A 25,318-nucleotide genomic window follows, 5' to 3' on the forward strand; every position below is an offset into this window, starting at 1 on the left:
CCAGTTCTCCAGGGCGCAACGGCAGAGCGGGGCGAGGTCAGCCCACAGCCAGCAGGTCCCTCCTGGAAGCACAGCAACCTGCGTCCACTAACGGGTCTTACCGGCCCCTCCTCCTCCCCGCCCCCTGCTAAGCGCCCGAGGGTCTGCACCGAATTCCCTTCTTCCAGAGAATAAAACACAAGTTTGTGTGGCCGGAAAGAAACGGGATGGGGAGGTGCAAGCAGGACAGGAGGCTCTCTGGGCTACATTAGCGGACTGCGAGCGCAAATAAAACAAAATTTTAAAAGTCGGGCCTGCAGCCTACTTCAGTGATCTGGACTACCCTAGGACCCTATGGAGATTCCTGGGTATCTATTCCTTCCCCCAGCGATCCTTCGCATTTGTAAACTAAAACTGCTGCCTGCCATATCAGTAAATAAAAGACGTTCCGGTCACCAGCCACTACAGCCACCCCCGAGGGTGAGCCCAGGGAACTCGGGACGGAAACAGCAAGCCCGCCGTCAGACACTGCAGCCACCACCTCACCGCCCCTGCCACCCCAACGGCACACTGAGGAAACTCAGGACGCTGGCCCCAGAGAGCTGAGGTGCACATCAAAGGAATGATTTCAGTGAGCCCCGACTCTGACATCTTCCCAAACGTAGAAAAGCACTAAATTCCTTAACTTGAGATGTCTTGCTTTCTTTTAACAGTGATCACTTGATGTCCCAACTACCTGGTCTTTGCTGCTAAAACTCCTATAGATCCTGGCTCCCCCCCTTGCCTCTTTGGAGCAATCTCTCAGAGTTATCTGAGATGCTGTGTCCAGGCTTAAGTCCTCAGTTTTGTCCACCAAATAAAACATAACTCTCAACTTTTAGGTGGTGCATTTTTTTTTCAGTCTACACATTTAATCATCATTACAATCAATAAACTCTTCTTAAGGGGTGAGCACACCTCCAGGAAATGGTTTTGAAGAAATTAATTTTTCAAAAGACAAACTTAAAAACATGGGAATTCCATAAAATAATACGACCTATATTGTTTTGTAAAGTTGCATCGAGTTCGTGGAAGAGTAAAAGGAAATAAACGAACACACCACTTCTCTGCTTGCTTTGGCACTTACCTTTAAGTCTTTGGAGGCTGGAGTATTACAGCAACAATTCCAGTGAGAAAACAAAGCACACCCACCCCATGCATAATTCATACCAAATGTCTTCCCTAATTGTTCTGAGAACTCTCACTGCTTGAAGAATGGATGTAGTTCCAGATCATTTGCCAGAGAGATGGACACAAATCCCCAGACTGAAACTTCAGATTTTTTCTACATTACACGGTAAACCCAAAATAACACCTGGAAACCTGTGGGTTGTTTCGGAGCAAGGGTGGAAGCCTGTTTCTCTGTAACATACTAACGTGGGCATGAAGAGAAAGTTACATAAAGGTGTCCGTGTGTATGTTTCTCTGCCTCCGAGTGTTTTTATCCTTCCCTCCGTCTGCCTTTTCATCCTTTAATCTCTGCCTATCTCTTCCTCTTCACAAATCATGTTATAGAGACTTTTTTTTATCATATGTCTTGGACATTGAATATAGTTTTGTCATATCTTTTACGCTTAAAAAAAGGTTCCCCATTTGTCCTGCCCGCTGCATCCCAGATCAAGCTCGGATCTCCCCAGCCACACTTCAGGAAAGGGCTCAAGCTACATTTGCAGTGAAAAAGAACCAGAAACAGCAGATGAAACTCTCATTCCTTCACAGACCTTCCCCCTTCCCTCTTCGGTACTGTGTGGCCAAGAGGTACACCTCTGATGATTCTTTCCTGCTGGCTTCAGGTTTTACAGTCCTTGTTTTCTGGAATTCCTCTGTCAGTCTCCTCTGTAACCGATGGCTCTGACTTCCAGCCCAGGTTTTACACAGGAATGTTCCCCCACGGTGCAGGACTTCTGGAGCCATGTCCAGAAGGGACAAGCACAAGCTAATGAGCCTGTCGTGGTCGAGGCCCCGGATCCCCGTGGCGTTGGGTGCCATGTCACTCAGAATCACATCCGCTCTCCCAGCAGGAAGCAGTTCTCGGATTCTCTGGAAGGTTCTTGGGTCAGTCACATCAGCAGGGCACAGAAAAGTTGCTCCTTCCAGGGGGAGTATGTGAAGGAGATCTACCCCAAGCACAAAGCCAACAGGAGCACGGGGATCTAAGGAAGAAACGGTGGATGTGCTTACTTATTTACACCCTGAGTCTTCCCACAAAAAATAAATGCAACAAAATAATAAAATAGAAATAAAACGTCAGGACCGAGGAAAAGAGCTAATGTGCAAAGATGTGGACACAAGCCTCTCCCCACTTTCTATACATCCTACAAAAACATGTGGCAGGGAGTGGTGGTCCTTCTACCTCCGAGGAAACTGAGGCCCAGGGAGAAGTGACTGTCCCAGGGGACAGGCAGACCTGGGGCCACACCCTGGGCCTTGACACCATCTCTGATTTCATTTCACTCCCTGAGCCTTGCTCTCCATGAAAGGGCTTTTTATCTCTGAGTGGTCTTTATGACAAACTGAAACAGAAAATGACACACCAGTATACAAAGTGCCTCTGGATTAAATCAACAAATCCATTCTGCAGTTTAATCCAATTTCTTTCAATGTAGAAACTATTAGAAACAAGCCAAGAGAGGGGGGAAACGGACAAATGCAAAATAAGGTAAAAAAATTGATACCCTGCCCATATTTGAGTGATGCCAGCTGTGAAATAAAAAGATGTCATTGTTTCACCTCACCTGAAACAAGATTTCCTGCCCGCACGGCCGCTGCCCCCAGGCTCCACCTCCCTTCCCTTCCCTTCCCTTCCCTTCCCGTTCCAAGCTCCCCTCTTCACAAGCCCTGGTGGCCCCTCCCTGCACCACCCCTACACGCCAGGGTAGATACAGGTTAGATACATGAAGGGAACAGACTCTCGTAGCTCAGTCGGCTTGGTAAAAAAGCTGCTCCACGGGTGAGGGGCAGGGTGTTTTATCTCTATCTAAAGATTGGAAGTCCGGGTATTCTGCAGGATACCTCATTTTTCAAAGGCAAAAGCTCTCCATTTTCAGCCCTGGCAAGTGGGACATCTCTCGTCCCATTTTATACACTTCTGATGTCTCCTTTAACGTCCCACGTACTACAGCCCCAGGAAGTGTCCTCTAAAGGCAAATGGCTTTGGTTCCATTTTTGCAACTTCTGGGAGTAAAAGAACCCAAACCATTTGATCCACACACTCTTTGCTTCTGCCACCTCTTACTACAAGTTAAACTTGGGCATTTTCCTGCTTCTACTGAAGAGAAATTAGGGGGCAGGAACCACTCAAATCAGTTGTTAGAAGTCTGTGGATAGACTCAGTGGTGGGAAAAGGAACAGAAGCTTCTGACTCATTCATTCACTTAGCTGATAAATACTAAGCTCAAAAGAAATTTTTTTAACTGTTTTTAAGGTGTCTGGGAGAGATCTTTGTGAACTTCACATGTGTCATAATGCCAGTGCATGTGGTACCCTCAGACTTCACAGCAGGAAATGCAAGTGGTAAGGATCGTTACCACAGCACTGCACACGCTAGCAAAAGACCCAAAAGCAACCTTGGTGCCCACGATGAGGAGACTGGCTAAACACCAACAGTACAACCGTTATCTGGAATACTACGCAGCTGTTTCAAAGGATGGCATAGTTTTCTGCCTTGCATAGGTAGTTAGTTGATCTATTAGTGAGAGGAAACTTTTTTATATAGACGATCTTAGCCAAAACCCCTAAATGTAAAACAGATAAAAGCAAAGTCCCTCAAGTTGAGCCAAAGTGGGGAAGCCAGAGCCACAAGGGCCCCCCGGGCAGCCCCAGGAGCACCTCCAGGAAACCCAGGGCTTCAAGGACCAGGACCTGAAAACCCCTGAGGTTGACTCAGTTGTACTGTCGTGGAAAGACGTCAATATATCAGTCAGCCAAAAAAAAAAAAAAATAGCTCTGTTGAGGCTCCAAATCAGCCACAAAGGTACGGGACGTGCACCAGTATATCAGTCTACACACTACTGCCGCGTGATCTCAGGTGATTTTCATTTTCATTATCCCTTCCTACCCCGTCTCTCATTTTGAAAATGTCAGTGTTGTATCATTCCTCCTGAACAACCGCGCAGAAGCACGTGCCGTCGCAAGGCGGCTCGGCTGCTCTGCATCCCCTGGCAGAGGGCGGCGCCTGCGTCTAAACCTCGGTGGTCAGGCCCCACCTGTGCCTGCAGCGTTGACGCTCTGCACGGCCACCTGGCTCCACGCGCCAGGAGCGGCGCCACAGTCTAACACCCGGAGGCCAGGCCGCAGAATCCGGTACCTCTCGTTCACCTCCAGGAGCTTGAAGGCACTTCGACACCTGCAACTCTCCACCTTCGCAGCCTTCACAAACGGGTCCCTCAAATGCCGCACCAGCCACAGGTGCTCAGCGCCGGTCCGGCCCTTGAGGCAACTCCCACCGGTGTGGAACCTTTGACGCGGAAAGGAAGCCCACACCAGCTTCAAGGACCTGGTGAGGAAAAGGGAGGAAGCAGGTTGGCATCGCAAAGACCAGCAGGTCAGGAGCTCGCTGGGGCCCCAGGCTCAACCCGCACGTTTTCAGAGATGGGACAGTGCGGCCCAAGAGGGAGAGGTGACTTGACGAGGCCCCACAGCCGGGAAGAAGGTGTTATGGGCTGAACCGTATCCCCCCGAAGTCTCTATGGTCAAGTCCCAACCCCCAGCACCTCAAGAGGTGGCTCGTCTTTAAATGAGGTAATTAAGGTAAAATGAGGTCACATGGGTGGGCTCTAATCCCATATGACTGGTGTCCTTGTAAGAAGAAGTTAGAACACAGGCACACACACACACACACACACACAGCAAAACCCACATGAAGACACAGGGAGAAGATGGCCGTCTACAAGTCGAGGAGAGATGTCCCAGGAACCAACCCTGCTGACACCTTGATTTCAGATTTCCAGCCTCCAGACACTGAGCCAGAAAATCTCTGCTCTGTAAGTCGCCCGTCCTGGGGTGCTTGTTTATGGCAGCCCGAGCAAGCTCCTCCAGCAGGCCTCTCCCCTTCAGTCCAAAGGTGTTCTTTTCCCTCCTGAAGTTTTCTTCAGGAAAGCTCAAACGTTAATGGTAGTCACCTTGTTTGTGTCAACCAAAGTTTTCCCAAGACTGGTTAAAAATGCTGATAAAATTAATGAAATTAACATTCTTTCCCAGCAGATAGAAATTTCCACTGGGCTTTGAGAAACTCTGAGAAAACCCCGTGAGGACAGGTCCTTCCCTTGCTTAGTTCCATGGCTTTGGCGGCTAGTACAGGGTCTGACCGGCCTGTCACACTTCTTAAAAAAACTGAACTCACCCTGTGTGTGAACGAAGCGCAATTTCCAAGCCTCTTAGGGGAAGTGGGGTCGTTAACAGCTTACCCACTGCGAGCTAGCTGCACCTCCCTTCACGTTAAGTCTCAGAACCCGACAGAGCAAGCTCTGCATCCTTTCTTCTGATGAAAAAGGCTGCCGTTAGCCCCATGGCTAGCAGCCAAAAGTCCCTTCAGCATGAAAACATGGTGACAAGATTTGGAGACAATAACGTGGGAACTGCTGCCTTCAAAAGGCGTAAGGAGCCTCAAGGAAAGAGGGCACAGGGTGGTCCTGGGCGCCAGAACTAATCCCACCGGTCAGCGGAGGCGTGGAGAGCGGAGTTACAGGCCCCGAGCCCACCTGATGTGGGCAGCGGGCCTCCAGCCCCATCCCACGGCCTGGATTCAGCCACGTGGGCCTCTCACCTCTGGCACGCAGGCTTCAGGCGTGCGGAGCTCTACACAGCTTCCCCTCCACCCGCGGCGCCCCCCCACCCGCCCCTCCCTTCCTAAAGCCCCCTCCAGCTCTCCGCCCGCCCGCCCCTCCCCGCGAGCCTTTGCCGAGCGTCCGCTTCGTGCTGGCAGGTCTCCCCTAGTCACCTCGCCGGGGCTGACCCTCTCCGGGCCTGGACGAGGTGGGCTCTGCGCCCCCTTTCGGACCGGAAACCTGGGGCAGGCCCCTGGCCACTGCGCCTCCCGCAGGCATGCAGTAGGTGCTCCACAAATGCCGGCTGAGCGCCAGCCGCCGCGCCCACCGACCGCCCCGCTCACCGACCTCCCCGCTCACCTGGCCATGAACGCCGACCTGCTCCAGCTGCCGCCACCGGAAGTGCCGGCCTCGCTTCCGGCCCGAGGCCACGCCCCCGGAAGCGTCGCGCGGGTGGGAAAGGCGCGTGCAGAGCCCGGGAGTGTGTGAGTCCGGGAGCGGGTGAGTCCGGGAGTGTCGCCGCGGGAGACGGGCCTGGGACCTGCCGGGGAGCGCCCGGTGGGCGGGGGCGGCTGGAGACCCTGCACGGACGAGGCCCCGGCACGGGAGTCCGAGCCTGGCGCTGGACTGTGCGTTGTCTTTAAACCCTAGTCGCGGGCCTCGGTGTACAGGCGACCCCGCTGAGAGGCCACCCGGCTGACACGGGGCGCTGCCCGACCCCTGACTTCAGGCGGGCTCGCTGGGGACCCGTCTGATGGCAGAACCAAGAGCTGTAGCCAACTAGACTTCAACATGCGGTAGACGCAGGTTTGGGTACTGGCTCCGGTGTTTGATTTGGGGTCAAACGTAGCCTCTCTGAGCTTCAGTTTCCTTGGCTGGAAATGGAAAAGGTAAGTGTCAGCTCACAGAGTTGTTGGGTCTGTTAAAGGGGATAATTTGGGGGAAGTACATAATCAGTGCCTGATCACTGACAGCTGACGTTTCTAGCAGCAGCAGCAGTATCCCAATTACCTTAGGAAGCCAGGGCTTTGGACGCGAGCAGGTCGGGGACGTGACAAAGTCCGCAGACTAAAGGGAGGCTGGACCGCAGAGACCCACCTCTCCTGCCTGACCTACCGCCAGCACCAGGACCCAGGCCTAGGGCCCTTTTCTCAGACACCGCAACTTCCCAGGAGGATCGCTGGTCCTGAATCCTGCGTCTCGTCCAGTGTGGGCCCCAGACTGGGGTGGGGATGGATCGACAGCTAACTTGGTCCTGCTCTTCCAGCATTTCTCCAGCAGTGACCAGACGTCACCCTCCGAGTCTTTCTCTGGACCACACAAACCCATTCAAGCAGGAGAGGCCCTTGGGTTCCAGCACCAGGTCCCAGAGCAGCAACAGGTGTGAGCAGAGTGTGAAAACCTGTCACAGGAGCGGGGACTAGCCAGGCCTCCTCGCTGGGTGGACTCTCCACTGTCAGAAGCCATGCATGTCTTGGGAATCGGGGGGGCTGCTCGTGCAGAGAGGCAGAAACCAGAACACAGTAGGCCAGAAGAAGGCCCCATAATGAAAAAACCAAGGCCAAAAGCCAGACCCAAGAACCGCTGGGTCAATTACGTGGTTCTCTTGGTGCCCGGTGGGCTCGAGGCCTGGACACAGGAGCAGGAACAGCCCTGTGCCAAGGAGTGGGGAGGGGAAGGGATGGGCCATCATCTGACCTGCGGCATCAGCCCAGTAAGCGAAGGGCCTGGGCACTGATGCCCCTGGGTTCTGGGGGCCAGGCCTCTGTCTACCCCAGAAAACCTGCTACATGTGGCAGAGCTGGGACGTTGCCTCCCCCTGCCTTGCAGAGCACATCTCCTGTACCCCCGGCCCCTGGCCACTGCAATACACCGCTTCCGTCCACACCCAGGTCAAGCTGACCCAACCCCTTGCCTTCCCCGCAGAACCCACGGGCACCATGCGTGCCTCGAGGCTCTACACCTTGGTACTCGTGCTGCAGCCTCAGCGAGTCCTCCTGGGCATGAAGAAACGAGGCTTCGGGGCTGGCCGGTGGAACGGCTTCGGAGGCAAAGTTCAGGAAGGAGAGACCATCGAGGATGGAGCCAAGAGGTGAGGGGAGGGGCAGGCCTGACCGCAGAACCAGCTTCCGCAGGCGACAAGGATTCGGGCTGTAGAGCCAGGCCCCTGATTTGACCGCTTAGAGCCACATGACCTGGAGCCCAGACTGAATCCTTGAGCCTCGGTTTCTTCATCTGCAAAGTGGGGATAATAACAGTACCTACCTCTTAGGACTGTTGTGAAGATTGAGAAAATAAACATAAGGGACTGAGCGAGGCCTGGCGCGTGGTCCGTGCTCAGTACACATTAGCTGCTGTTCTGCAGTCGTGGTTTTTAGGACATATTTGGGAAGCTGCTGTGCGGTGGCTTGGGCAGGAGAATCCTGGCTTCCTCTTTCTAGCCAAGGGACCGGCCAGTCACTGGGCTCCTTCCTTTGTTCAGGGGAGCTGGTGACGAGCGTGTCTGGGAGCTTCCGCACACAGTCTCAGTTCTTCCTTGACACACTCACTTTCACATGGGAAGAACTGAAGCCCAGAGAGGTTGAGCAGTGTGCCCGAGATCACACAGGCCTCCAGACCGCAGCCCCTTTGCCTTCCTGCCCCTCGCAGGCCTGTGTGGATAAATCCAACCTCCTGTGTCATCCACTGAGCCCCACGCGGTCTGGCCTCGCCCTCTCGCTCCCATCCCTGCCCCCCGGACACCCCAAGCTGTCGTCACCCTCCCACTCTTCCTGGCTCCTCCTCTGGCTGACCCCTCCTCGGCTTCACATCGGAGAAGGTGCGCCTCCCCCAGCTCTTCTCCATAGACCTCTGGATTTCCTTCACAGAACCACCACCTTTCTGATCACGCTGAATTACGCCCTCTGTCCGTCATGAGGCCAGGACGGAAGACCTTTTATAAGTCAAGTTTGTATTGAAGTATAAAGTGCATGTAGGAAAATGCCAGTCTTCATCAGGGCATTTTTAAGAAATGGGTCCGTCATTTAACCAGCACATAGATCAAGAAATGGGACTGGAGGGTGGACCCTGCCCCCAGGGGGGCAGCCTGCACCCTGACTTCGGTCACAGTTGATGGTTCGGCCCATTCGGAAATATCCTGTAGAGCGAGCCTCGCAGCTGTGGCTTCTTCCTGGCATTGTGTCTGCACGAGGCGGTGGTCCCGTCCGGTTTAGGAACACGCTGCAGCCTGCTCGTCCCGGCCGGGGGCTTTTGGGCCGCTTCCGGGTTGGAGTTGCAAGTGGTGTAGCTGTGGACGGCCCTATACGGTCTTTCCGGCGGACGCTCCCCTCGAGAATTCGAGGTGTTCCGCCTTAGCACATACTGCCAACCGGCTGTGCTCGTTTAAACTCCCGCCAGCAGCGTGTGAGATCCGCTTCCTCCAAACCCTCAGCGACACCTGGCATCTTCTGTCCTTTTCCTCTTAGCCATCCCGGCAGGTGTGGTGATACCTTGTGGAGGTTTTAATTTGTCTGCCCCAACGACTAATGAAATTGGGCCACCTGCTCAGCGTCTGTGGGCCACTGGCATAAACTCGGTTCAGCCGAGCAGACGCCGTGCTGGGCCCTGCAGTCTGCCCCCCAGACGCTCGCTGGACGACCAGAAGGCGCTGGAGCCGTGACCCCCAACCTCACTCCTCTGTACCGACCTCACCACAGATCACAGAACCGTCCTGAAATCGATGACTTTGTTGTCGTTCAGGCTTGCTTACTGCTTTAGTATCAAGGTTTCAGTTACCCTCTTAGAGCCTCGTGATTCTTTGCCCTTTGGAGGCCTCGTCCAGCAGGTGGGGCTGTGGAGGGCGCTTCCTCCCAGGCCACCCTGAGCTCCGTTTTGATACCCAGGCGTCCTCGAGGGCATACTCAGCCCCTGCAGGCAGCGTGCCCCGCTGGGGGACGTCCTCTCCACAGCCACGGGGCACTAACGGTCTCCATGCTCTGCCCGGGGGCCCTTCCTTACGGCAGGGCTGGCCTTGCCCTGAGACTGAGGCCAGAAGTGCGGCATCCAGGGCCCACACCGCCCGCCTGGTGTAGACCAGTCTGCCTGTGACTGCGCAGCACCACGCTGGCGCCCAGGGCCTGTGGGGCAGCTCTGGGCAGCTCCCTCCAGGAGCCCCGTGTCCTCTCCCCAGGGTTCCAGCCTGGGTGTAGGATGGAGCCAAGCGTCAGGACCACCCCGACAAAGGACTGTTGAGGACCTGCAGGGGGGGTCGGGACGGGTGGCAGGCTCTAGTGCACGGGGCGCAGACTGAGACCCACCTCAGGGCCCTGGGACTCCAGCAGCAACAGGGCTTCGCCCACCTTGGGGATGACTCAGCCGTCGGCCCCAGGCCCCTAGGGCAGCTCTGGCCTCTTCCCGTGCACGGGTGTGGGGCTGCTCCTTAGGCCCCAGGCCCTGGCTGTCCTGCCCTGACGAGCGAGGTCACGGCAGCCCTGGGGGGGTCTGGTGCACTGCTCTTTGGGGTCCCAGGGTGGGCCCCACTTCAACAGCTGGGTTAACATGTGCTCCTCACTCACCAGCAGACTCAGGTGGCCGTGGGAGACTGGTTGTCCCTTCCTCTGTGCTGGACGTCCTTGGGGGGAAGCCATCTGAGCACCAAGGAAGATGCATCCTTCCCCCTGGGGGGTTGCAGGGAGTTGCAGGCACCTGGGGACCCAGGGTGCCTCACAGCCAGGTTTCAGCTTTGGGTGTGGCGCACGCCCACCTTTCTGGCCAGCCCCCGCAGAGCAGCGGTGAGGACACAGGGCACCGTGTCAGAGAACTCTGGAAGGCCGTGCGGCCGGCGGGCCCCCGAGCTGCACTGCGGGCTCCGGACCGCAGGGCCCCATGCCCCCCACCGTGTGGGGAACATCCCGGAGATGCAATCAGACACGTCAGCAAAACTGGATCAGCGTCACCCCCGGCTGCCTGGTTATCCCAGCCCGAAACAAGCTCAGCTCTGCCTGTGAGGACATCATTGATATTTCATACACTGCCGTGGACTTGGGGAAGATGAGCCACAATTAGTCAAAACATTAAATCAGTAGGTGATGTTTTTAAAAACGAGCTCTCCAGCCTGCTGCCGGAGGTATGGGCGGGCCCTGCGGAAGGCTTCTGTTACATTTAATTGGGGAGCCATTTCCACCCCTGCAAGTGAAAACACACGTTCATTTTTTTAGGTCGTGTCTAATTTTCATTAACCATCTCAATGAATAAATTCCAGCTTCCAGCGCATCACTTGGGCTGCATCTGAACGGCAGCAAATGGATGCAGTTCCTCTCCGGGCCTCACAGGAAGGTTAGGGCAGATTCCAAGCTCAATAAGGCGTCCATTTAAATAAGACCGTTTAACCCAACACACACGTTTAACAAACACTGGTTTCCCTGACTCCTCATTACAGGCACAGGAAGTAAATATGCATTGTGTTCCTAACATAACTCAGAGATCAAAGCTTAAAAAGACCTTTTTTTAACCTACCACTCTAAATAGTCAGGTATAATTAGAATGTTTTTACAGCAACAAAAATAAATACAGGGCAGTGGGGAAGTGAGACTCTAGCAGGAGACACAGATGCTGAGCTTCACAGGTGCAGGGCTCGTGGGGTCCCCAGAGTCCCGAGCACAGCAGAACATCCAGACAGCACTTGCCAAGGATGGAACGAGACACAGGATGACTGCGGCGGGACAGCCGGTGGGGTGAAAGGCTGGTGGCCGACGGTGTGTACAAGGATGCTCGTCAGGCGGGTTTCATGTTGAGCAGGGTGGGACTTTTATTCTATGACACACAACAGCCGAGAAGCTGGTTGAATTCCCTGAAGTGTAGCACGTGGCTCTGCAGTGTTGTGTGAAAAGCACAGGTACAAGGTACGGGCAGCACATCTGCAGTTTTTAAAAGGGATGCACAAAGGAGAAAGACCCAAAGGGGAAACTGCAGTGGTGGCAAGGGTTCTTGCTGGTGAGGGGTCCGTGTGTTTGCTAGACTGTCTACAGGGAATATGCAGCTTGGGGAAGCACTGTTCAATTCAGGGGGGGGAGTCCCGGTTCTCCTCGTGAGTCGCCCGGCACTTGTGCACTCAGGTGGGGAGATCAGCCCCCTGACCCCTTCCTCCAAGCACAGGTGGCTGAGCTGGGGGAAGGGGTCCTGAGAAGAAGGGACACAGCGAGACAGGCCCAAAGCTCATCCCCTACCATCAAGCGCGGCTGAGGTGAGCTGGCTGGGGGTGGGGCCTGTCTCCTTGGTGAAACAGGAGTTAAAACAGCCCCTTCTCTGGGGAAGAGACAGTAGAAACCTGCAGTCTGATCCTGAGCTCTGAGCAGGGACAGGACGGGAGAATTCTCTGGGCAGGAGGTCTTTGGCTCAGGGCCGGGTTCTGGGGGCTGCAAGCCCACAGAGCACCATGCACACGTGACGGCCTCCGGGAGAGCCGAGCAGGACAGGTGGGGTCTCCCGGCTCTAGCACTGGCCTCCTGTGGGACCTCCGAGCAGCTGAGCAGGGCCAGGCCTGACCTGCCACGTGGTGCGCCCAGGGTGCTCAATTACGGAGGTCTGGCTGCCCCTCAACAGCGGTCCCCGAACCCGAGCCCTTGGCTACATGTACACACTCTGCCCCTCCATCCTCCCAGCCCCATTCCTGGCTTCTGCGTGGGCACCGTGCTTTAACTGTCACCTTATGTCCGTCGGTGCACCCACCTGCCTCTGCCCACAGGGAGCTGCAGGAAGAGAGCGGTCTGACCGTGGACGTGCTGCAGAAGGTGGGCCAGATCGTGTTTGAGTTCGTGGGCGACCCCGAGCTGATGCACATGCACATCTTCTGCACAGACAGTGTCCACGGGACACCAGTGGAGAGCGACGGTGAGTCCCAGGGCTTGTCCCTTCACGGCGGGTGAGAGGGAGGCAGGTGACGAGCGGCACGGCAGCCCTCCCCTCCCCCCGGGGCAGGTGCTGAAACGCACCAGCACCGGAGCCTCCCTACTCTTCTGTAAGATAAGGGATACGGTCACAAGGGTTAAATATGAAAGTACGTCAAGTTCCTCACACAGAACAACTCAGTAATTCCTCACAACAAGTCAGTTTAAAATCTGGATTGAACATCGATGACTGTTCCTCTTCACTGACTTCAGAAATGCGCCCCCAGTGGTTCCAGCTGGACCAGATCCCCTTCGCTGACATGTGGCCCGATGACAGCTACTGGTTCCCCCTCCTGCTTCAGAAGAAGAAGTTCCACGGCTACTTCAAGTTCCAGAATCACGACACCATCCTGGACCACAAGCTCCGCGAGGTGGACACCGTCTAGGACAGCCGAGCTGGCCCCTCGGGCCACGGGAGCTCTGCCCAGCCACGCTGTGGCCCCAGGCTCCGCACGCCAGCGGGCCTCCAGTCTGTCTGGCGCGTGAGTGGGTGGAAAGGGAAATAAACCTTTTACCTTTTCAACATTCCTCACCGGGCCTCACGAAGTCCCATCCTCGGGGAGCCGCCAGATGTGCCTGGCTGTGACCTGCACCACCGGACAGAGATGGGGGGAAGAGACACAGGTGCAAAAGGGGAGGGGACGGCTTTTCGGACGTCCCACGGGGCAGAGCTGGTGTGGGAGGCCGGGCGTAGGTGTGCGCGGGGCCGCGGGATCCGGGGGTGGGCTAGAGGCCGTGTCCTCCTCTCACCACCCCCCTTAAAGGGAAACCGAGGCGCGGTCAGGGCCCAGGGCTCCAACCCCCATCTGATGTACCATCACCTGGTCACCCTCCCTCCCCCAAGACAGGCTGATCTCGTCCTGGTTTCTGACCCCGGGGAGGGGGCTGGGGGGTACCAACCACTGACACAAAAACTTCACAACTTGACACAACTTTTATAAACACGTTTAATGATAGTTGTTCATGTAAGTTCAGTGATAAAAATCTCGGAATGTAGCTCATTTGTAAACAATTCCAGTTAACTGGGTGTGATGGTCATTGATCCCTGCAGCCGTATAAAGTGCTTCGTACATAACCAGACTCAACGCAAAGCAAGAGGAAGGGCCTCAGACACAGAACCGTCCTGACCTCCGGCAGCCCGAGCCCCGTGTCCCCACGGCAGCCTGCCTTGGCCACGTCCTCCCTCCCCACTCTGCGTCTTCGCCCGCTGACTGGAACATCGCTGTGGGTCACCACCGAGTCAGCCGGACACAGGCTGGAGGGACGGGGCCTGAAGGCACACGCCTTGGGCCGGGCTAAGGCAGTGGTGAGCCGCACTCAGCCCTAACGGGACGGGAGCGGCCGAAGGGCTCCCATCGGGAAAACGGAAGCGGACGTCTTTTCACGGGGCTGTGACCAGGCTCCCCCGGGTGCGAGGAGAGCGCGGACGCAGAGGTCCGCGGGCCCACCCTGGAGCTGGAGCAGCCTCTCCCCCCTCCCCGAGCAAACGCTGAGAAAAAACCCTGCCCGCCGAGCCCGGGAACCCAGCGGCAGCCCGGGTGGAGGGCGGACGGGGAGCTTTGTGGAAAAGGTGCCTCTGCGCCCCCAGCTGCCAGGCGAGGGGGACACGGTCACTCCAGCACCTTCCCACCGACCCCTTTCCAGCACCTGGGGTGGGGGGGTGGGGGCGTGGACCAGAAAGCGCCCTGCAGGTGAGCCCCTGAGGAGAGCGAGGCCAGGCCTCCAGCCGAGAACGTGCTCCGGGTTTCCACGCGGGGGCCGGTCCCGCCAGGAGGGTTCTCTCCTGGAGAGTGCGTCTGAAGTCTTTGGTGTCGGAGCTCTGCCTGGTGACCCGTGTGGGGAGAGCAAGCCTCAACCTGACCGGGCAGACGCTCCCGCCCTCCGTGCCGCTGCGCCACCGCCCACCACGCGGCCGGGGCGTCTCCCCCGCTCTCCGCCGTCCCGTGGCCTCGTGTCCATCACCACCCACGGGCAGACCTCGGGGGGTGCGCAGCCACCGCCGCGGGGCCAGGACAGCAGAGGCCGGTGGTCACGCGCTACGGCTCAAGCGTACACAGCACCCGGGGACCAACCTGCAGGGCAGCACAGAGCCACGCAAGGTGCTTGGGAACCCGTTTCTACACAGAGAGAGCAAAACGCAGGAACAGCCCACAAAGGGACAAATGGCACAGACGGCCCCTGCTGGCCAGGCCCCGGGGGCACACCGCCCCTCTCCTCGTCCTCCAGGAGACTGGGAGCCCGGCACAGGAAGCCACACGTTGGCTGCCGTGGGCCTCCAGCGGGGTGGGGTGCAGCTGGCCTCCCCGCACGCCTGTGGCTTTGCTGGCACAGGCAGGATCCACGTGGGGGTGAGCCCAGGCCCCGGTGGGCACGCTCACTTTGCCCTGGTCTGTGACGTGTGTCGCTCACCAGGGAAGCCTGGTGCCACCCGGAGCCGCTGGGTCCCACGTGCGCGCCTCACACCGAGGGCAAACCCCCAGCACCAGGCACGTGTTGCAGGAAGGCAGGGATCTCAGACCCTGCGGTGCAGTCGACCTCCTCTAACGCCCTCCCAAGCCACTGAGAACGGTGAAGGACAGGGGGCACTTACACAACAGGGGTTCAGGGCAGGACACACCCAGGCCCCAGGCGGACATAAGCCCACACGGCTCCAGACGGCCGCCCCCTCGGAGCAGGCCCTGGGCCGGCAAGCGTGGCAGGGAGGCTGGAAGGAGGGTTCCTGCTGCCCTGAAGAAGCGAAGTCGGTGTAACAGGGGGTCACCAGAGCGACACAGATCCCCCGTGCAGAGCCCACTGCCCTGCCAGCCTCGACGCTCACGGTGTGGCCTCCCAAGAACAGACCGGCAGCCGCCTGCACCTGGACAGACGGCGGAAGCACCGGCTCACGAACCTCCAGACGCCTCGGTCCCCGCTTTGTGCTCCACACCTCAGACCACCGGGCACACAACAGGGTCACAGTGTGAGCGTGCACACGTGTGCGTGCCGTGCAGGGAGGGACACAGACGCCAAGGCCGCCAGGACTCACTCACAGTTTGGGCCCAGGGACCCTCGGGCTCCCACTCGCACGGCCACGGCTGTCTGCGGGCCGCAGCGGAAGGTCTTGCTGACCAGTTCCGTGTGGGACACGGCCACCGCCATCCGACGGCAGCACGCCGGCCGCGGGGACGGTCCTGCCCCCCTCTCCCCGCTCAGCTATTCCAGAACCCTCCCGACTGTTCTAGCACATGGGGTCCCCTGCACACGCCCCCCTGCACGATCTGCTGTGTGAAAACCATCCCTGCCGCCTCGCCCTCTGTGGGTCCTGGGAGAAAACCATTCCAGGGACTCAACGCTCTCGCCACCAGACTGACAGGCCACGGTGCGCGTCGGGAGGGCCGGGCAGGGTCGAGGGCAACCGGGACAGACCCCGTGTGGCCGCGGCTTCCGTGGACGCCCGGCGGCCTAGTGAGCGTCCTCGGCCTTGCTCCCCGCGAGGGGAGGGGAGCGACGGCCACCGGGACCCGGCCCCAGCCCGCCCGGGCGTCGGCTCCTCCACAAGGGGCTGCAGCCCATCGCCGGGCCCCCTCGGGGTCCGGGCCGCCACACGTGAAGGGAATCAAACAGGAACACACCATTTGGAAAGAAGTTTTAGTGAGGGCGCCGCAGCTGCCGCCCACGTCCTCCCGGCACTAGTGAGGAGACAGGCCGTCCTGCGGGGACCTCGGTGGGCTTGGGGCGCCGTGCGGTCCAGCGAAGAGGCACTGTAGCTTGGGCTGCAGGTCATTCCACACCTTGCTCATCTGGAGGAGGAGGGGGCAGGGCGGGGTGAGGAGACGGCGGCCGCCTGCGGCCTGACGCACCAGCTCTCTCCTCCTAAAATGCCCACGGAGAGAGGACACGCCCGTGTGGCCACGCCAGCCGCGTGTCACCTCCCCCAGAGCTCCTGGAGTGGCGGCGGGCCGGCCTTCCCACCCGCATCGCGGCCCAGTGCTCCGAAGACCCCGCCACAGACCAGCCCAGGTAAGGGTGGACCGCAACCAGAGGCCACCAGAGGTCACGGTGGCCGGTGCCACCGCCCCGCACGGGGACAGAAAAGCACAGGTCTGCGCGACGTAAGACGTGTTATCACTGGGTTGCTCCCTCTGCCAGGCCTGCAGGTGCTGGCCTTCCGGGCGGCTCAGAGGCCAAGACAACGTCCACCAGAGGAACACAGAGACGGGCACAGCGAAAGCAGGGCGACCGCCACCACAGCTCCCGGCCCCAGGCGTCTGCGAGGAAGGAGGCTGAGCGGCGAGGCCCGTGTCCGAGACCAGCACTGGGGCAGAGGGGCTCGCGTCGCAACAGGAAGCAGCGTGGCCCTGGGAACGTGCGGCTGGAGCAGAGTCTAGTCCCCGAGTTTCGAGACCGGGGCACTCACGAGTCACCCACAGCGGAGAAATCCAGGATCGCGTCAGGAAATGTCCCCACCGGCCACCTGGACCTGCCCGTGAGGTCTCACCGGCGTACAGCCCTACCTCCCCCAGCGCTGCTGCTGCCTTGGCCACACCTGCAGTTCCCACACTGTGCCCGAGGGCACCCTGGGCACCCCAGCGAACTCCAGGGGCACCACGAACTACGAGAAACACTCAAGGGAAACTCGGCATTTGTCACAGGCTACGTGGACCACTGCTGTGACGCTGTCTGGAACTAAGAAACAGAACCATTAAAAAGGTACTTTGGCCTCACGCTGCTGTGAAAAGTCACTGAGGCACTAAGAGAAAGTCAAGGAACTTCTGTCTCAGGCCGGCAACATTTCTCACTCATGCCCGACTCCCCTGGCGTCCCACTGAAAGCACAGACCCTTGAGTCCCGGGCCCAGCGGTTCTGAAAGCAAGTCTGAGAGGGATCTGTACACTAACCCACACGCTGACCAGACCCTCCAGGCGGCCCCAGCACTACTGGCTCCAGACCGCTCTGGCCCGGCCACCTCCCGCCTGGACGCACCATCTCGTGTCTTCTACCCCTGAATCCGCACGCCCGGCCACTGCCCGGCACCCTTCCGAACTACAGGTCTGAGTTCCCTCCACACGCTGCTCACAGAGGCCTCCCTGGCCCTCTGGGCAGGGTCGCCAGCTTCCCAGACTGCACCCCGGCCCACCCCCGGGGCCCCGCGTGGGACCCGTCCCCTCCAGCTGGCCGACCTGTCGGGATCTCCCACTCCTCTGGTGTCAGGGACGGCTGCGGGGCAGGTGTGTGCCCAGCACGGCCACAGAACCCGGCACGGAACGACGACTAAGCAGCCCATTTCCACCAAATCCCCGAGCCGGTCTCGGAAGGCTGCAAGGGTCATATTCTATGCCACTTGTCAGGTAGGGACACTGGCGCAGAGGTTAAACAACCGAACCAAGGCCGTTAAGAGCTCAGAACTGGTCCAGAGCTGGAAGCTGAGACAGCTAGGATGTGAGGTTTAGAGAGTCTGAGCCTACACTACCTCCCTGCCCCCCGCCTGCGTATCAAAGAGCTAGACGTGGCCCCCGGCAGGCGTGTCCCTCACAGGAGGTGCCGGTGCCCCCAGAGCCAAGAAGGAGCCCGGGATGGAGGACATCAGGGAGCAGGAGGGAGTGGGCCACCATGAGGCGGCAAACGCAGAAGCGGGCAGAGATCGTCTAAGTGTCTCTCAGCCCTGGCCGGACACACACATCCCAGGCTGCACCTGGGGGCAGTGGGCAAAGAGCCAAAAACCAAGCTAGACTTATGTGGCTGACACAGGCTGTCATCGCAGTCTGCAGGGTCCCCGGACCGTCACGGCGCTTCTCAAGGGCTCAGCAGGGTCTTCAGAGAAATATCCCATCTGTGGTCCCCCTGCACATCCTCACACTGACACCCACTGTCTGCTCTCATTCCCGGGGATTCCATGTGCTTTGCCTCTGACCTCTGTCTGGAACTCCTCCAGAAGCGAAGAAATTCTCCCTTTACAGTCCTGCTCTGCTCTCCCACCACCCCGCCCCCCGGGAGCCACAAGGACAATGTCAGGATTATCGTCGGCTACAATGAGATGAGCAGATTTGGACGAGAACGGTTCCAAGTCCTAGCTCACCCGCTGCACTCATTTCCTAAGTAACTCTTCAAGGTCAGCCGCAGGGCTGCCAGACCTGCAGGAAGGGCTGCTGCAGGAAGAAGGGCGCTGGCCCGGACGGGTAGGTGTGTGTGGGGGACCCACCTCCTTGTGCCCTTGGATCTGGGAGCTGACGAAGGCCCCGAGGATGTGGGAGGTAAGGGGCAGGTAGACGTGGACCAGCTGCGTCTCCTGGTGCAGGCAGTACAGGGAGAAGTGGTTGCGAAGCTCCATCGTCTGGATCACGTTCTCCTGCTGCAGAGCAAAGAGCCCCTCGCGACTGGCCCAGCACACGGTGGGAAGGCGGAGCACCAGGGCCCACACACCAGCCCTCCTGAGCCCAGGGCCAAGCCCCTCCTCCGTGCAACACATCGGTCACGCCGGCTCTGTCACCCGGTGCCTGGGCGTCAGCGTCCCGGCAGCTCAGGGAGCCAACCACAGGAAGCCGGGGAGGACGGCCCGGGGCCCAGCGGCAGGTGCGGAAAGGTGCCCTCGCGCCCGCCCCCCACCCCGCAGGCAGGCCCCGGGCCGCCGGGCCCACCTCCACGATGCGGGACTCCAGCTGCTCCACACACTCGGGCTCGCGGTTCTGCGCGGCGGCGCTCGTCATCTGCCTCTTCATCAGGCTGTACTTGTGCAGCGCCCGCTGGTGCTTGTGCAGCACACCCTTCTCGTGCCGCTCGCAGAGGCCCTGCCGGGAGGAGGTGGCATGTCAGCCCAGGAGGCGGGAGGCACAGACGGCATCCGCTGCACGCGGCCTCCACGCCGGGGGCCGAGGACGGCTCTTCCTGCCTAGAAGCAGCTCACGCGCACCCCGCTCACTCCACGCTCACTCCACTCTCGGTGTTCACGGAAGGGAGCGTCCCGCTGAGCCACCCGGGGCGAACTGTGGGGGGTCGCGGTGCAAACCCGCACAGCCAGAAACCCACGGGGAAAGGAGCAGCGCAGAGCGGGGACAGCCCTGGACCTCACACGTCACGCTGACCAACGTCCAGAAAACCAGTGTCCCTCCAGCAGCAAGATCAGTCTCCTGAAGGACGACGCACTGGCATTTCCCTGGGGCCCTAAAGTAACCCCGATCACAATTCCTGTGGGGATACTAGCCACGGAATCACAGGGCTGCAACTTCAGAGGCCACTGGCTGCTATCCCACCCAACAGAGGAACCCCTTCTAGAACCTTCCCCACCAGTGCTGGGCCAGCTCCCCCTGAGCTCAGCACAAAGGATCCTCAGGGCTCACAGGCGATCCATCCCGCCACTGACGGTTGGAAAGCCACCCCTGTCCCCAGCTGAGGCCTGACTTCCCAGAACCTCCACCCCCTAGAAGAGGCAGCTCCCGCTGGGCCAGCCCCTCGTGTGTTTATAGAGAGCGATGGCAGTCACACTCACACACACACACACTCACGCGCACGCGCCCCTCGCTCTCACATCGGGGAAGCCAGAGGCCTGCCCACAGCACCCTGCGGGACGCACACCCCCGTCCCCCGGGGAGCCTGCAGGAGGCCCATCCACACCCCGCAGCCCTGGCTTCAGGCTCTTTTTCCATTTCCCCCGGAGTCACACCCTTGAAAGGTCACAGCAGCCTTCTCAACAGCTCTGTCCCCGACCAAGCAGCAGCCGAGACTCACTTTATAGGACTGGAGCAAATCCAGGAAGAGGTTCAGTTTCTCCACCACGTCATTCTCCTCCTGTCTGCCCTGGAAAACACGGGGCAGGTGGGCCAACAGCGACCGAGCACACAGGGCCCAGAGCCAGGGGCGCACACCCACCACAGGCCTGGGCTGGCTCGGCCCCCAGAACCGCGGGCCAGCTGTGCAGGGGGCCCCGTCCACACGACAGCCCGCCGACGTGAGGCCGAAGCCTCGGGACCCGCAGGTGGACAAGAACGAGGGCCGGGTGCCCTGCGCCCACCTCGCCTCCCTACCCGCCCAGCAGCCTGGCCGCCGCAGACAGCGGAGCTGGGTTTAAACGGGGGAGCAAATGGGAGGGATGCACCAGGGACAAGGGGAGTCGTCGCGGTTTCAGTGAAAGGGAGAGAAGCGCGGCCTGCGAGGGGCCGAGGGGAGGGACTGAATCTGAAGACTCAGCCGAGCTGCATGAACCGAGTCCTGCTGGTGCTCTGCTGACGCGGAGACGCAGGCGGGGGAGGGGCAGGCCGTGGGGGGCGGCGGGGGGCCCGGACCCCGCACACGCCTCTGCACCCAGGTTGACACGGGAGCCCCGCGGTGTCGTGGGAGGGGGCTGTTCGCCGACCGGGTGTCCTGATAATGACGGGGTGAAGCCCCGCTCGCTTCCGGAGTCACCCACCGCACCCGCGAGGCGTGTAGCCCAGGGCTGCTCGCACGGCCGAGCCACGTCCACACGGCCAGTGGGCACCGATGCTCGGAGCCGCTCCCGGGCAGGAGGAGTCGGTGCCAAAGCCCTGGGCTGGGCTGCTCTGGGCCCAGAGTCGGTGCCTGGAGACGAGGGAGGGCAGCATGAGGGAGAAGCGCGGTCTCTCCACCTCCTGCTCCAGGAACGGCAAACACGGGCCCGCAGGCCACCACGCGCCCTCGCTCGGTCGCCACAGCAACGGTCAGGCTACGCTGGTTTCCAGGAAACCCCCCATGCTAGCTCTGTGGTCCCGGCCACGTGTGCTGGGGGGCTCTCGCACCCTCACATCCCTCAGCCACCAACACGCGTCAAGTCCCTCTTCCAGGTGCGCTGAGCACCTCTGCCAGGTGTTTGCTGAGCCCCTCTCCCAAGTGCAGCACCAGCTCCTCCGGGAAACCAAGCCCCTTCTACAACCTGCAGAGCTCCAGCCATGGCAGAGAATGAAAAGCTCACCCCATAAACCGCACATCGGACTTGGTATGGGGAGGGTGCAGGCAGAAGAAATGAAGAGAAGTCCACGACCGATGGGGACACAGGCGCTGGAATGGGAGCCGGGGGCTTCCACCCAGGCTCCGGCACCAACTCAGGGGGACCTAGGCCCTCGGACCCGCTGAGCCCAGAGGTTCCCAGCCATTCAATCCCGCACCCACAGTCAAGGTTCTAGCCAGTAAGGGGACAGGAAAATACTAGGCATGTTGCAGGTTTTTTCAGCTCAGAAAGGGAAATACCAGATGGCCACAGGTGCCCCGTCCCTCCTGACTGGGCAGGGGACACAGAACAGAGGTTCCTCCCCGGGTGTGCAGCAGGGGGGACCCCTGCGTGTGTCATTTGCTCCCAAGTCCCATTTCTGCTCTGATGCTGTGCAAGACCCTAAACCACCAGCGCGTGTGCCTTTGCAGAAAGCACACACCCTGGCACCAAGAAAGAAACAGCCCCACTGGGAGTCTCACTTGTCTGGCTGGGACAGTTATCAGGTCTCCTGACGGGTCTGGGGAGAATAAAACCGTGATACGTAAAAACGGAATTTAGAACTAACCCTCGGATATCTTCACTTGCACAGCAAGAGTGAAGTGGAACCCTAGCTCTGACGGATGAAAGTCCTGACAGGCCATTTGATCCAGTTCCGTGTTAAAACCGTATTGATTTCACTTCAACATAGAAACCACCAAGAACAACGAGGGATATTCAGGAAACAGCACCGCGCAGACGTGACATTGCAAAGCAGCATTTGTGAGGAACCTCGGAGGCAGGAGGAACTTCAAACTGCACCACATGAGAAGCCTGACGCCCCTCTCCCCTCTTCAGGGCAGAAGCAGCATCCAAATCTGAATCAGAAAAGACGCTGGAAATGATCGACTTGGGGTTCCCACCCTGCTCTGTGTACCCCCTCCAGGTTACCTGTCCAAGAGGGAGCTGTGGGCCCAGGGCTTGAGTCCCGGCAACAGAACAGCTTCGTTTGTATGTTTTACAGACTGAGCTCTGAGTACAGGGCCAAGGGTTAAACAAAAAGCTGTTAATGATCTAGGCCAGCTCCCTTGTTTCTAATCACAGAGAAAAATACCCAGGGACCAAAGCGGCCCGAGCGAGGTCCCAGCACGAGACACAGGCCAGCACAAAGCACGCTGCCTGAGCTCGCCCGCCTCTCTACCCAGCCAGTCCTCCGACACCACGGTGTTCTTGGTCCCCAACCCCACCCCGCCTGCCATGGAAATGCGGGCTCCTCTCACCTGGAGATGGGCTGGGCCCCGGGCCAATTCCACACGACGCGGACACCGGCCACACTCAGTGTCTGAAAGACACACTCAGGCACGGGGACCACAGGGGAAGAACACCCAGCACTTTCCACACCAGGAACGTGGTCAGATTCCCTTTTCACCACTTAGAGCTGTCCTGGCACCTGAGCGCCCCACCTGGAGCCTGAAAACCCCCCAGACCCACCCGTCGCTGTGGTTCTGTGACTCACTACTAAGGAGCTTTGAGCCTCAGCCGGGCAGCAAGGCCTCCATTTTAATGCATTTAAAACCAGCTACCAGCAGCCTAAAGCCCATTTCCCCAAGCACTAGGAAGCAAACTCTCACCCTCAAAATTATGCAACAGTTTTATAGCATAAAAGCACCCAGATGAACATTTCCCTCTGATGGTAAACACTGTATCTGCACATTAACCCCCAACGACTACAAGACTCTTTGCAGATTTCCACAACCAGCACCTGCCCACAGAGCAGAAGCATTTCCTGAGGTAAACTGGGTGTCTAGGGCGAGACATGGAGGGATTCTCTGGGGGAGCTGGGAGCTTGGCTGTCCTGCTGAGCTTTCAAGCGGCCAAATGCTGCTTGGCTACGACGGCACCACGGGAGCGCCCCGGGCAGTGCGAGACTACATCTCCAGGGACACAGCACACCTTCTAATCTCAGCAAGGTCAGATCTCAGAGACCAGAGCCCAATTTGTCCAAGTCGGCAGCAACCCTCTCAAAAGCGTAAAGGACTCCCAGGGAGCCACCCGGAACAGACGGGGACGTGCGCTTCCGACCTGAGAACCGCTGCCCACTCACCCAAGACTCGGAGCTGTGATGTCCATCTAAGAAGGAGCCGCTCCCGCACACCACGGCCCGGAATGTTCTCCAGAACGAGCGCCTCGGAGAGCAGACCCACTCACCTGCTGTGCAGCCTTGTCAGCGAGCAGCGCGAATTCAACGGACAGGCCTTTCAGCGCCTGTTTGAGGGACCCCCACGTGCTACTGTTCAGAGTGGCCCAGGAGGGGAGCGGGGTCGTGTCAGACCCTAAAGCACTGAGGAAGAAGGAGACACACAGGGGAAGAGACACTCAGGCCTGGAAGCTGGGCGGGCAGCCCACCCGACGCCCCCCTCTGCCCCCCAGCACAGCACCCCAGGGTGGCCGCCCCGCACGTCTCCCAACCAAGACCCCTGCTACTCGCAGAGCAGGAGCCCCGGGAGTCTGTCGGAACGGTAGGGCCTCGATCCACCGAGACCTGGAGCCAACTGTCAGAGAGACCGCGAGGGAACGTGTGCACAGCGGGGTGGAGGCACGCGGCTCTGGGGACAGTGCAGAGGGCAGCGTCCTGGCTCGAGGCCCGGCCCCTCCTCCAGAGGAGAGGAAGCGTGACCAGCCCAGCACGGCCCTTCCCGGATCAGATGAACTTTTCTCAGGTCTGATCCTGACAAAGGGGGGGGGGGGGGGGAGACCCCTACGTTTGGGAACCCCGATGCCCTGCCTACACTCTCCATCTCTCTTCTTTCTTCTAAACGCGATCTCGTCTCCCCAGCCCTTTCCTTCCCCTTTGGGGTAGAACGAGTCAGAACGAGAGTCGTTACGGTAAACGCACTTTCTGCTCCAAGCCCGCCACCAAAGGCTAAAGACCCCGCCCCACAAAACTGACCCCACGGAGCCCACCAGGGTCACCTGCCTCAGTTCCTTCCCGAATATGAGAAGGTCAGCAGCATTGTCGATGGCCCGCGACACCATCCGCTCGGCCCTATCGCGAAGCTTGTGGAAGCTGTTGTAGATGTTGCGAATCAGCTCCCGGCTGATGGCAAACTGAGTCTGGATGTCAGCTGGGAGGAAGTCCTGACGGGGGAGGAGGGAGGAGACTGTGCATCACCAGACGTGAAAACCTTCCAGAAAAGACGACCAGCAGGAGGGGAAGCAACTCCATCGACCGAGCAGGTAAACGAGCCCAGACCCCCAGGCCAGGTCACGCAGCGCGCAGCCCAGGAGCCCACTTCTTTCTCCACCGCCCGCCCTGGACCCCTCTTCTTGTCCAAAAGAGACACAGAAACCAGCACTACACACACACCACAAAAAATACGATCTGCAAACTCGACACGATGAACGTGCGGTCCTGACTCTGCACGAGGGCCAGGCCTCTGTATTTCCTCATTTATTCCCGAAGGGTAACTTTTCACCAGCTTTAATATTAACTACCTATTATATTAACTAATGTTAACTACACAATGCTTAGAAAACAAAAGGCTTAGGAAATAAAATGAAGGTAAAAGAATCTGTATTTTTGTATGGAGAAGTAGTTTAAGAAGAAATAAAAAAAAAAAAAGCTACCAAATAGCTACTTTCATCCTTTTGAGAAAGAGACCAGATTAACTAAATTTAAAAATAAACCAATGCAACAATCAATCCCCTGAAATCCAAAA

The 25,318-nt window shown here is 58.9% G+C and overlaps 3 protein-coding genes across 11 annotated transcripts in view; 1 reads left to right on the top strand and 2 right to left on the bottom strand.

The window, feature by feature from the left end:
* Nucleotides 1-840: 840 nt before the first annotated feature.
* MRM2 (mitochondrial rRNA methyltransferase 2) lies at nucleotides 841-6,217 on the bottom strand. Of its 2 annotated transcripts, none has more exons than XM_057528412.1 (3): nucleotides 4,877-5,446; nucleotides 4,224-4,513; nucleotides 841-2,171 (listed from the first exon to the last, which is right to left on the bottom strand). In XM_057528412.1, coding segments are annotated over exons 1-3 (732 nt in total). In that variant the 5' UTR covers nucleotides 4,879-5,446; the 3' UTR covers nucleotides 841-1,731. The 2 variants fall into 2 exon arrangements, with proteins under 2 accessions (XP_057384395.1, XP_007174690.1); XM_007174628.2 differs by lacking the exon at nucleotides 4,877-5,446 and adding an exon at nucleotides 6,144-6,217 and having other exon boundaries at nucleotides 842-2,171.
* NUDT1 (nudix hydrolase 1) lies at nucleotides 6,190-13,238 on the top strand. 5 transcript variants are annotated; one of them, XM_007174624.2, is made up of 5 exons: nucleotides 6,209-6,284; nucleotides 7,051-7,164; nucleotides 7,710-7,875; nucleotides 12,505-12,650; nucleotides 12,920-13,238. In XM_007174624.2, the coding sequence occupies exons 3-5, from the start codon at nucleotides 7,724-7,726 to the stop codon at nucleotides 13,090-13,092; spliced, it is 471 nt and encodes a 156-aa protein (XP_007174686.1). In that variant the 5' UTR covers nucleotides 6,209-6,284; nucleotides 7,051-7,164; nucleotides 7,710-7,723; the 3' UTR covers nucleotides 13,093-13,238. The 5 variants fall into 5 exon arrangements, with proteins under 5 accessions (XP_007174689.1, XP_007174686.1, XP_057384397.1 ...); XM_057528414.1 differs by having other exon boundaries at nucleotides 6,248-6,268; XM_057528413.1 differs by lacking the exon at nucleotides 6,209-6,284 and adding an exon at nucleotides 6,291-6,673.
* A 3,081-nt stretch (nucleotides 13,239-16,319) lies between these two features.
* SNX8 (sorting nexin 8) overlaps nucleotides 16,320-25,318 on the bottom strand; it is a 40,023-nt gene continuing 31,024 nt past the window's right edge. For all 4 annotated transcript variants that reach the window (XM_057528407.1, XM_057528408.1, XM_057528409.1 and 1 more), the window contains exons 6-11: nucleotides 24,577-24,737; nucleotides 23,808-23,940; nucleotides 20,408-20,476; nucleotides 19,321-19,470; nucleotides 18,885-19,034; nucleotides 16,320-16,485 (exon numbers count right to left, since the gene is read on the bottom strand). In XM_057528407.1, coding sequence (XP_057384390.1) covers nucleotides 16,375-16,485; nucleotides 18,885-19,034; nucleotides 19,321-19,470; nucleotides 20,408-20,476; nucleotides 23,808-23,940; nucleotides 24,577-24,737 — 774 coding nt within the window. In that variant the 3' untranslated portion in view covers nucleotides 16,320-16,374. The remainder of the gene's footprint in view (nucleotides 16,486-18,884; nucleotides 19,035-19,320; nucleotides 19,471-20,407; nucleotides 20,477-23,807; nucleotides 23,941-24,576; nucleotides 24,738-25,318) is intronic.

The sequence above is a fragment of the Balaenoptera acutorostrata genome, chromosome 15, assembly GCF_949987535.1.
Source record: "Balaenoptera acutorostrata chromosome 15, mBalAcu1.1, whole genome shotgun sequence".
Classification (NCBI taxonomy): Eukaryota; Metazoa; Chordata; class Mammalia; order Artiodactyla; family Balaenopteridae; genus Balaenoptera; species Balaenoptera acutorostrata.

What these genes read in the sequence shown, in the direction of transcription:
- MRM2 (XM_007174628.2), bottom strand. An exon ending in CGTCAACGCTGCAGGCACAG is followed by an intron (nt 2,172 to 4,223) that starts GTGGGGCCTGAC and finishes TTTCTTCCTTAG; the next exon opens with ATCCCCGTGCTCCTGTTGGC.
- NUDT1 (XM_007174627.3), top strand. Translation starts at nt 7,724, where the DNA reads ATGCGTGCCTCGAGGCTCTACACCTTGGTACTCGTGCTGCAGCCTCAG. An exon ending in ATCGAGGATGGAGCCAAGAG is followed by an intron (nt 7,876 to 12,504) that starts GTGAGGGGAGGG and finishes CTCTGCCCACAG; the next exon opens with GGAGCTGCAGGAAGAGAGCG. An exon ending in GACACCAGTGGAGAGCGACG is followed by an intron (nt 12,651 to 12,919) that starts GTGAGTCCCAGG and finishes CACTGACTTCAG; the next exon opens with AAATGCGCCCCCAGTGGTTC.